We start from the raw sequence: 12336 nt of genomic DNA, 5'->3' as shown, positions 1-12336 counted from the left end.
TGGTAAACCAGTTGCTTCTTATTAAAAAGAAAAGAAAAAAATCTTTGTCTTGTACCAGTTCTAGGAATTTAAGTCAAGGCTTAATAAAACCTTTGCCAATCCACCAGGGTTTTAACAATGAACATCTGACTTACTGATTTATGCATATTAATGAACTCCAATACCCCCTGTCTAAGCGAATGCAAGCTGAGCTCCACACTTCTCTGCATCCTAATGGTTTCTGCTCCACCGGGATCATTACCAATAGAAATTTCAGATATTCTGTGCTATTAATCTCTGTCTGTGCTCCTGTTCGGCTACGTAATGACTAATTAAACATCAAAAGAGCAGAGCTGGGGATCTGCTCTGACAGCCTCTCTTTCTCCCAGGAGAGGCTGTGAGGAGGCTAGACTGTGACAGGGCAGCACTGAAAATCAATCACCTCGCGCTGCACACGTGTTTGCAAGCACACACGCACACACACATTCATGCATGTACACACAAACACACATACAAAGACAACAACTGTACAGAAAACAAAATGTGCCCTACAGACACATGTTCATTCTAATATTAAACAACAAGTATAAAAAGTTAGTCTTAGATTATCAGGCAGCTCTGGTGTCACTGCACAGCCACAAAAACAACCAAATTCCCATCCAAGAAGTGCGGGTTTGAAGTCAAGAGCGCTCTTTGTGTGCAAGTGTTGAGAGGGAGGGCGCGTAAGTAGCATAGATGTGTGTGTGTGTGTGTGTGTGTGTGTGTGTGTGTGTGTGTGTGTGTGTGTGTGTGTGTGTGTGTGTGTTTGCTTAAGTAAGCTCACTGTGAAATCTATTTATATGAGAGGTAGATGATCTTCCACTCACAGATGAAGGCAGGCCAGGAGGGACCTTGCGAACCTTCTTTGTTTGTAGAGGATCTGTGGAGAGATGAAAGCACATCCAGTCATTCACAGTCCAAAAAAAAAAAAGAGGCAACTATGAATGTGTTGTAAACAAGCCATAGATGACTATCAAAAACCTACTTTGTGGTATTGTTCTGTATAAAGTATTATTTGTGATTTAATCATGACATAAACAACCTTTAAAAGAAAATTACAACTTCAGATACCCATTGTAAATGCCACAATACACTCAATCCAGAGTGGCACTTGGTAAAAGACAAAAGCAAGTTTATCCACTTGTTAATATATGACTACATATGACTGCTAACACATGTTGTCATTTTTCATTAATGTCTAAAAGAAACTCAAGTTTAAGACTTGAGTGAAACTGGGTCGACAGGAAGTATCCGATTAGATTTTGTTTATTGTGAGGTTCCGAATATTTTGAATATTACATACATTTGTCCCTGAAGAGAAAACTATATAATAGAATTTTCAGGGCATCTTTCTTATAATAATTCAGATGGCACTGACCGATGGGTGGAGGATCTTGCAGAGGGCGTCTTCTAGGATTGGCTGCAGTGAAGGAGTAGAAAGGAGCTGCTGACTTCCCTGACGGAGTCACTGGACTAGGACTTGCCAACGAGACGTCTGGCCTTACAGAAGAAGACTGACAGAGAAAACAAAAACACAAATGCTTAAAATTAAAGGATAATGCCAGCTTTTGTTGTCAGAAATGAGAGTGTTTACCTTAGTTGTTTGTCGTAAAAAAATAACAATCTTGTAGTCAGCTAGTAATTTCAAGCCCCATCAACTACATTGTTTTAATTGTCTATTTATATCATGCAATCTACATTTAACTTCAAAGACAGTTTTGTCCTAAATAATACATCAGTAACAAAGCACACAAGCATTAACAGTGTGTTTACTGTAAATATCAGACTCAAACATGAGACATGAAACATTGTTGCAATGGATATATAAATCGTTTTTTAATTGACTATCATATCACTTATTAGGTGACATGTGACATGTAACTCTTGTCTATTCTGTGTCACAGGACGGACTGCGGAAGCTCCCCGCATCATCCTATCACCAATATCTACTTAACCTCTACAACACCAACAAACTGGGCTAAGAGCCCAATTAAGAGCTTGGTCTAATTAGTGTAATCGGCTGCAGACCAGCAGAGCAGGCATCATGTGGGCGAGCAGAGCGATGTGACGTATTTGGCTTGTAAACTCGCCTCATGTTGGAATCAGCAGGCTGAGGATTGACACAGTAACCACTGAGACCTTTCCAATACTGAAAAAATCAAAACAATTTAAAAATAGACTCTATTCAGTGTAAAAAAGAGCATGTATGAAATGCTCTATAAAAGAATTTTTTTCTCTGACCTAAAATGTAGGTCATGAAAAACTGTCAGAGGCAACATGACACAAATATAATATATAAAAAAATGACAACGTGTCACTGCTACAGCATTCACATGACACAACGGACCCACTTCTGCTGTTGCCTTTGTTCAATGATATGGAATCCCTGCAGCAACACTGGCTCTGGCCTCTTTTACACTATTGTAGCTATACAGGGACGAACCACTGAGGAGTTATGCAAATGTGGATGCTTGTGACTTTCTTTGTGAACACTTCAGCATTAGTTTCATTCATGCAAGAACCAGAGAATCAAACTCTTGCAGATTAAATACTTTGCCATTCATTGAAGCAGCTTGAAACCTTCCCATCTTGAGATTTAATTTGTTAAGTAGGAGACACAAATAATCAGCAATATATCAGGCAAGATGCAGGTGTGATGTAAAGAATTTGAGTCAGTTGTCTTATTTGTCTTAACTATATTACGTGTAGGGCAGGCTATAAATCAATCTAATCTATTAGGCAATAATACAATACAACATTTAAAATGTTGTGCTGTGTAACTCTTCCGGTGGTTATTGCAACCTTATAATGTTGTGGCTGTTCCCAGCACACATTCTTTGCAGATCCTGCGTGGAAAGAAATGCATTTTTTGTCATCCTGTTTGTGTTCTTTGACCAGAGAATATCCATTAATCTCAGATCTCTGCAGCCCCCCCACACCCCACACCCCACACCCCACACACACACACACACACACACACACACACACTGAAAATCTTCTTAAAAAGAGTCTTAAATGGCATTCCCTCTAAAAATACCTTCACCAATAAGAAGTGTCTTTATTACATTTCCACTGTATCTTTTCAAACGTTTCTAAAGTGAATTGCAAAAACCCATTTTCATAAAAGAAAAACATCAGAAATTGATCCTATAGGAAATGTATAAATGACAGAGGCTTCTCTACTTGGCTTCAGGCAGATTGATCTGAGGAGCTCTGACTGAAGAATCCCTGTCACCTTTCGTTTAATAGTGGATATATGAATACCTGAAGGATTCAAGACACTTTCAGTTTCTCAAAAGGTCAAAATTTCAAGTGGGAATACATCTTGTTGAGCGTTGTAAACTCTTTGAAATGAAGATCTGCAGCCCCACGTTGAACCTTAGAAACTCTTAGAAAGAGTGAGACATTGAAATCAATTCTAAAATGAACAAGAAGCAAATTAAAGGAGTAGAGATATGTGAAGAAGTTATGGACTCCCAGTCCTGGCAGAAGCCTGCCTGTTTTGTTTGTGGTATTTATAATGAAAGGAGCTTTTATTTAGAAAAGAGTAAAAGGATTTACAGTAATCCAACTTTGGTTAGATAAAGGCATGGATTCTCTTTTTGAAATCAGCGGAAGAGAGGCAAGGTCTAATTTTAGCAACATGTAAAAGCAGTCAAAACTCAGGGGTAAATGAATGTTTTTTGTAGCAACCTCAAGTGTTGGGTCTGTTGAGCTTTAACTGTTTAGACCCTCTTTTTGATACACTGATGCAAGAAGACTACAAATATATAACAATTTAGTTGCCCGATTTGTTTTCAGGTGAACCAGTTTTATTGGTTTTGGGGAAGACAGAAGCTGATATATTTCATCAAAATTGCATGTAGCTCAGCTTTGGACTCACCTGGCCACTAGATGCTCCAGGATTCCTCCCGTAGCCAGGAAATGGAGCCCTCTCTGATTTACCTGTAAAAACACACAAAGGACCATAACAGCAATTGTTTTATCTTTTATGATATTGAACACGCACCTGGTTTAACACAGAATAATGGACTACATGCAGTCTCCTGATTGTTTTGTTTTGCAGTGCTTGGTGCAAGATTTAATTTGCTGTTGTACATTTTTTTACTTTATTGACAATTATCTGTACGGCATTGTGTCTGTGAGGCTGGAGTGTTTTAACTATATTGGAAAAACTAAGAGGTGTGGTTCCTTTTACTGAGTTTTGTTTGTTTTCTTTCACTTGGATATCATCTGATGCTGGATAGAAGCAAAAGGGGGAAAAAGAAATTGCATTTTTTAGAAATGCGACTCCCTCAGGTCCCTTAACAATGTATTACGTATTAAATATGCTATCCAACAAAGTAGTTGAATCTTAAGTTGAATGTTAAGAAAAGCCAAAACCAAAACCTGCACTTCTGTAAAACTGTGTTATTTGTCACCAAGTTTTCAGTATGCAAAAAAAACAATATAGATATGATAAACATAGAAAACAATAAATTCAGAGTGATAATTGTCAAGGAGTCCTTCTATAAGTGTCACATTCAATGTGCACCTCAAAGGAATGCTCCCGAGCAGCCGTTATGGGGAAAATAAAACGTACAACACACATGAATCATACACATCACAGTATTCAAACTCAGCAGTTTTACTCCCCTGGAAAAACAAATAAACAAATGAGAGCTCCTCGGGGAGAATGATGAATAACTTTACCAGCGTTGTACATTATTTTTTGTCAGACTTCCAAATATTACAAGCACAGACACAAGCATTAGAACTAAATTCTGTTTCCTCTGGGGAAAATGTAAATATTTTCTTGTGAGTTCATGCTTGCATACTCTGTATCTTTTGTTACACAATGAGTGATCTGAACATTGCTTTCACAAGCGCAGGTGAACAGAGGCACATCTAAGAGAATTCACTTGTGCTTATCTGCGCAGTCCTGCAGGAGACAGTTGTTCTGCATCTGTGCAGACCGTCTCTAGAGATGAAGGAAGCTGAGGAAATCAGGGGAGATGGTTAAACTGGCAAAGCTGCTTCTCTTCTAACAATAATGTGATACAGTTCTGAGCCATCGCTCTTGTAATAGGAAATAGGATTAAGTTGTCGGTTACCACCAACCTTCACTATCGTGGCAGCATGATGAACCATCTCCTTTGACAGAGAATTTTAATTTCTGTATTTATGTCTAACATCTAAAGGTGGTTTAGTGGAATTCATTTTCACTCCCAAAATGTATGCTGAGTAAAAGGAGTTAAATATTCATTGGCAGCATGTGTTTTGTCACACACACTGTGTCTTGTGTGAATAATTGATGGTCACTGTTGTAGTTTCAGGGCCCACCGGGGCAGACAGATGTGTTTGTGAAACAATGTCTCTATATGAGACAGAGAAGCAGCCACACAGCGCTCCCCAAAAAATAGTGGAGCCTGACAAAAGAAAGTCTACGAAGACGTTCAATCAGCACTGAAGCCTAAATACACAGAAATGCACAGTATAACCAAGGAACCACTAAGCAAAATATCATGTGTAAATATTTACTGCATTTGTAAGCATTGCGATACAGCCACTTTCTTGCCAATGCATCTACAAGGACACTACTTGTTACAATAGGAAAATGCTCGTATAAAATGAGCGAGAAAGACAGTTTCACTTTTTTTTCCCTCATAAGTTGCAGCCATCATATTGCTTAGTTTATGCAACTTTAAAAAAAATACATGCTTAATGTTCATGCAACAATATCACATATGACATGTCATCTGCTATGACTGATGCTGTTCCTTTTCCTCCATTAGAGAGTCATCAACAATGTATAAATGTATCTTGTTTCTTTTACAAACAAAGCAGTTTAGTGCAGGGGTGTCAAACTCATTTTCACTCTGGGCCACATCAGCACCATGGTTGCCCTCAAAGGGCCGATTGCAACTGTAAGACTGTATACATGTAACTACTCCCTAGTATGAAGGTAGATTTGTGTCTTTATTACGCAAACAAAAAAATATGTTTTGAAAGCAAATTTCTTGCACTGCAATCAAAAATCAAGTTTGTAAGTGAAAATATATAAACTGAGAATACATTATTTGTTAGTTTTGCTTATGAAACTATAATTTTTGGTTGCAAAACAAAAACCTTTGCTTTCAAAACAAAAAGCTACGGTTTCAAAACCAAAAGCTACGGTTTCAAAACCAAAACCAAAACGTAAAGCTACGAGTTGAGTTTGGACGTAGTGGGCGGGGCATACGCTGCTGAATGAGCCAGGAGTTTCTATTGGTGGGTTCGACTTACGTTACATGCACGCAGAAAGTGAAGCTTCATGTCAACAACACCTCATGTCGTTCTTTAAAAAAAGAGACTCTACGACACTAACAACATGAAAACAAAGTGAAGTGCTACCAGAGCAATATAATGTCAACTTACCTCCATGCCGCTCATCACAGTAACCTCTACAGTGGAAGTAGATGCCGGGATCCAAGTCGAACCCACCAATAGAAACTCCTGGCTCATTCAGCAGCGTATGCCCCGCCCACTACGTCCAAACTCAACTCGTAGCTTTACGTTTTGGTTTTGGTTTTGAAACCGTAGCTTTTCGTTTTGAAAGCAAAGGTTTTTGTTTTGCAACCAAAAATTATAGTTTCATAAGCAAAACTAACAAATAATTTATTCTCAGTTTATATATTTTCACTTACAAACTTGATTTTTGATTGCAGTGCGAGAAATTTGCTTTCAAAACATATTTTTTTGTTTGCGTAATAAAGACACAAATCTACCTTCATACCTAACATATTGTTAAATAACTGTCTCTTCATTTGATTATTGTTTCAATTGTAAAAAGATTGTACATGCAGTTATGTGCGGGTGACCATGGATATGTGGAGAACAGGGCCGCCTTTCAATCAGAGGGTTAGCGGTTCGATCCTCGGCTCCTGCTCTGCTGGTCCTTGAACAAGACACTTAACCCCAAAATTCAAACTTTTAAAGAAAATAACAAAGGCAAATATCATCAAGCACAAGTTATTACATTAACTTTGTTCAAAGCTATTTTTGTCACCTCTCTGCATTACTAATGTCCCTCCCTGCCGTCATCCCGTGCATGGCAACTACATCCAAGAGCTCCTCACTGACGGTCAAGTCTGCCTTCAGCCTCTTATAAACATTGATAGATGCGCTGAGTCCGTGTTGTCTGTGCTTTCATCAACAGCTAATGAAAAAGACAAGTACCTGCTTGTCTCTTCGGCTAGCTGTGTTGTTAGATTAGCTGCTAGTTCCTGAACTCAGTCTGCGATGGTGTTTCTTCGCAAACTGACATTTGTAAAAGTCTGTATCTGATCAGAGCTCACCTGCTCACATACCTTTAAGCATGCACTGGGCTGTAGCTTTTGTAAATATATTCTGCAGCGATTGCAATCAGCCTTTTAATTCTTGGACAATTTTATGTTTTTCTTGGAGGCAAATTTTAGCTCTGTGTTTGGTGTTGAAATGCTGACATAAATTGTATGCCTTCATCACCGACACTGCCTCATAGCACAGAAGACAAACATGTTTTCGCTTTCCCGTTTTTCATAAAATTTTCTTCCCTCTGCATCAATTTTTCTCTTCGTGGACATTTTGGGATTATTTGTCGATCTTTTTCAACTCAACCACTTGTTGGAAAACCGCTTTACGGCCTGTTGCTTCTCTTGTCCACCTGTTGTGATAGTTTTAATGTCGGCACACAGACAACATGCTATCTCATAATTTTGACTTTCTATCTCATCATTTCGACCGTGGGGATATTTTTATTTTCAAGTCTAACTTTTTTTTGCTGGCGGATTCGCGGGCCACATAAAATGATGTGACGAGCTGGACGGGCTTGAGTTTGACATGTCTGGTTTAGCGTATCCGGGCATCATTGTGCAAATGGATGCTGTGTTATGCTTTGAGTCAGTCTATTATATGTCCTTCCTTTCTGTCTCCCACACTGCATACATCTCTCCAAGAATTCATAATAGAATAGAAAAGTGATAAAACTCTATTTTGTATCATTTAAAGTACTGGCTGAACGATGTTCCTCTACTGGTAATCACTCTGGATTTGCTAAATAGGGGAGAGAGCATTTAACATTTGACAGACAGTATTGTTTTAGGAGGCACAAATGCACATTTTAAATTATGATTGTAATGAGCTAAAGATCTCCATTTAATGTATTTAGAGGAAATCGATCAACACCACTGCATTACTATGAAAGTCATTTTTTTTCAACATGATTGAAGCCTGCTATTTAGCATTGAAAGGCTCCTTATCCACACGAATGGAAAGGATAATGTTCTTTTGTCTCTGAAAGATAGTTAGTCACTTGTACTTACTTTTACATGTGGTATAGTAAAATTCAGTGTTACTTATGATTTGTAGATTAGAAGAGGATGAAACAATAAGTTCATAGCATGAGTAGCATACCAGATCAAAGTATCCAATCACAGGGAAAAGTCTGTCAAAAACGCCATCACCTGACACACCTGTGTGACCACTAGACATGGCAGCCCCCCCCCATTCAGATGATGTTCCCTGCCCCACCTCAGATGACACGAATTAGCCAGCAAGAAGAGAAGGATGCAGCAGTCCTCAGAGGACCGGCCACGTGGCAGCGTATTTGGGGATTAACTTCAGCTTGTGTACAGAGGTCATGGTCTCTTTAGTTTGTTTAGACTGTTCTGCTGAAGATGCAGCAGCTCTGACCACTTTATCGGATCGTGCATCTCTTCTCTGCCCTCAGCGGTGCAAGAGCAGTAACTCGTCTCCTTCAGCTTCTTCTTCTCCTGCTGGAAACAACCAGCAGGTATTTTTCCTTCTTTAATAGAGGAAACAGCTTTTAAAGAAACTAAAGAGTCAGTCATCCGTTTTGAAGACAATCCCTTATGTCCTTATGACAGTTTAAATCCCTGTGTAGTCTCTTAAACTTTACAATAAAGCAACGACCCGAGAACAACCCCTGCTTGTAAAAGACTCAGTGAAATTTACAGTTTGCAACTACGTGGTTGGACTGCTTTTAAAATTTCAGGAGAATGCATATTTATGATGGTGAGGTAAAGTAGAACAAAGTAATATATCAAGTGCAACGTATTGCTGGGTTGGTCGGTTCTAAAGCAGGAGCCTAAATTAGCAGAATAACATATACCCTTATCATGCTGTGACACAATCTCCTCTCTGACGCACACAGACTGTAACTCATTGTGAGGAAAATAGGTCACTGTAATAATCTGTATTTCCAAAAAACTAACAACCTCAAAACAAGTTGTTCAATCACAGATTTCCCGGATTGACGTATTTAGGCTTGCAACACTAGGTTATAAATCAAAGACTATTCCTACTGTGAGGAGAAAAAAGAAAAAAAGGAGAATTCATTTTATGAGTTCCAGGCTTGTTATTACAAATGCTTTGTTTTCCCTCCTCTGAGCAGGCCTGTGTGATCACAGATCAACACTATTATTGTTATCATTATTTCTTGAGTAGGCCCATTTGTTCTGAGCAGGGCTACACGGGTCTAAGCGGGGGATTTTTTGTGTCACAGGCCTACTAATGAGTCTAAAGTGCAGTGATTGAGTGGAAGCAAAAGTCATTATCTGCCTTAAAACAGCAACGCATGCAAAAGATGCAAAATTAAAAGAAGCATCATGAGCAAAGTGGCTTAATTACTGCACCATCAGTAATATCAATTTAAGTATGCAGGCTGCCATCACACAGAACAACCCCAATGCAAAGAAAGATCAATCTAATGAGGAAAAAATTCTGATTAAAATATTCTGTGAAGCTGCTGATTAGCATATAACTCAGAGGTGTGACAGTGTAACTATAACTGTGAAACATTTCACTGCGGAAGTATTTATATTCAACAGAATTTGTCCTGGCGGGCAGATTACATTAGTTGCTAATCTTCCACAGGAGACAAACAATTTGTGGTAAAAACTAAATGTCCATGTTTTACTCTTTTCATCCCCTGAGCTAACACTGCTCATTGGCTGTTTATGGTAGTCAAAACCAACAGTATAATGCAGCCATGTGACCAACTGGAAAAGAGATCTGCAAACTACATTCAAACAATCAGAAATGTACAAAGATCTGAGTATCAAGCTAAATCACACAATGTCTCGTCAATCCCAAGTGAAATACCTAATATTAACAAACACACGACGCCACTTTGATGTCACACACTGACTTGATTCCAATATCCGACTGGGGGACATTTCTTCAGCTTGTTAAATGTGCTCTTGTTTCCAGCCTTCTCTCAATCCGAGAGGGACAGCGCTGGTGAGCTCACATGTGACTGTGTGATGCAGGGGGGAGCACGTTGGCCCGATCAAAGCGGCATCCATTACAGTGTTGGTGCCCACATGGTGGGAGACGTTATTAGGTAGCTCATCGCCTTCCTCCTCAGAGAGAATGGCAAGGAATTCCCTTGTTGTTGAAATGTGCTATACAAATAAACTTGCCTTGCCTAATATAAAGTATCTTATTTCGAGTCAGTACATTGAAACTTTTGGCAGCAATTATAGCTTCAGGTTTTTTCTCACTGTCACTATCACATTGGCACAGGCTCAGTCAAGCTTTTTAGGAAGCATCTGTGAACGGCTATCGTGAAGTAAATCCATCGATTTTAAAGGCATCGCTATTATTGTGCCACTCAAGGACTTTCACGTACAAGTTGTGAAGCCACTCCAGTGCTGAGGTCAAGGTTTTGTTAGCACAGAAATCATTGCCCCAATTTAAGGCACTCTGAAGCAGGATATACTTAATAATGGCCGTGTGTCTGGTCAGCACAACCTGGTGACATCTGACTGATGCGCTGTGCCCAGTTGTTGCTAAATATAGCACTTTGTATTGGATATCAGCTATTGTTTAACCAGACCAAAGAATTTCATGCTTTTAGTCTTTCATTGTTTTTTCCATAATCCAGACTGCTGCCATGCGTCTTCGTTTCTGCCCATACAGCCCAAATTTTACAAGTGTTACACTGACATGTTCTGGGTATCTTTGCCTGGTTGCTCAGTTTGGTTGGGATAGCTCCAGGTCTCTTGTTCCACTCTTTTATTTCCTAGGATGAAACCAGCTGAGCTCTTGCAAAACTTTGCATTGACATACAGTGACATTGACAACTGTCCCACACACCCGTTACACAGCTACACTACACAGGATGGGGGTTAGGTGCATTGCACAAAGCTACAGTTTTAACATAAAGAAGTACTGTTTCTTTACCCAGATGTTTTCTTATATTGCACAGGTTTGAACCAGAAACCTTACAGACACAAGCTTGCTTCTCTTTCATGCGTTTATTCTGCAGTAACCACAATATAAATTACAAATGGTTTAAGACCACACGATTGACATATTCTTTAGTGAGCATCTTCTCAACAAACTGTGCAGCCAAAGCACTTTGGTGTTAATGTGAACTGTTAATATTGTGAAATGTTAATACTGAAATTGTTCAACTCACAACAAACATGCAAAACACCCCACATGCCCCTTCACCGAGCAAATAGAAAGCACTCGTGCACCTGTTTGATTTCAATTATTGTATGCAATAGTTTATTATTGTAACGTGTCCACTAACTTACTTATTAACATAGTGTCTACAAAATATAATTATAGACAAGCTCTCAGATAAAATGTAAGAGAATGCATGCTTCTATTGGCTGTTGTATACAACAGAAATTGATAGTAGTAAAACTAATAAACATATATCTAATTGCAGAAGCCAAACCATTCAATTCAAATAAGTAACTTCATTTGTAGAAAAATCTAATTTTTCCAATTTCTTTCAAATATTCAATCTAGTTCAACCTCAGCTACACAAACAGTGAAGTTAACATTATCTGCTAAAATCCGACTGAAAGAAAAAGCCTGCTGGCCAGTCATTGGTAGTGTGGATCCTTATTGATCACAGGGCTGCAGTGCAGCCCCTTATTCTGATAATGTGAGAGGTAGTGACCTAAGCGTCTCCAGGGATCAATTCAAAACCCTCGCCACAAAAACAGCCAATTAGTGAGCGTGCTTCACCGCCTCTCCGATACATTCCAAGAGCCTTTTTTTCCCATCCAGAAAACAAGTCTATTTTCCTCACTCCAAGAAAAGTCATGAGACCATGAAAACAAACTCATAATACAGGATGAGGAAATGTTGTTTAGAAAGCGTATGAAATTATCACATGTGTTTGCTGTTGTGTGTCCGTGTTCCCATGTGACGTCTTCCATGGCACCTAACCATGAAACATTAACCTATCAAGTTAATAGCCCGTTTCTTAATGCCGGACCCTCTCTCAGGACTAATTTATGGCAAAAAAAATCTTTATTTAAGACCTAAATACTTTCA

The 12336-nt window shown here is 39.0% G+C and overlaps 1 protein-coding gene across 6 annotated transcripts in view; it reads right to left on the bottom strand.

The window, feature by feature from the left end:
- tcf12 (transcription factor 12) overlaps positions 1-12336 on the bottom strand; it is a 75121-nt gene that overhangs the window by 31803 nt on the left and 30982 nt on the right. For all 6 annotated transcript variants that reach the window (XM_068730304.1, XM_068730309.1, XM_068730310.1 and 3 more), the window contains exons 6-8: positions 3902-3963; positions 1397-1532; positions 846-898 (exon numbers count right to left, since the gene is read on the bottom strand). In XM_068730304.1, the coding sequence (XP_068586405.1) occupies positions 846-898; positions 1397-1532; positions 3902-3963 (251 nt within the window). The remainder of the gene's footprint in view (positions 1-845; positions 899-1396; positions 1533-3901; positions 3964-12336) is intronic.

Source organism: Cebidichthys violaceus, unplaced genomic scaffold (assembly GCF_023349555.1).
Source record: "Cebidichthys violaceus isolate CVI_PGR_0920_01 unplaced genomic scaffold, fCebVio1.0.p SCAF_5, whole genome shotgun sequence".
NCBI lineage: Eukaryota > Metazoa > Chordata > Actinopteri > Perciformes > Stichaeidae > Cebidichthys > Cebidichthys violaceus.
This window is presented reverse-complemented; position numbering and strand designations above follow the sequence as displayed.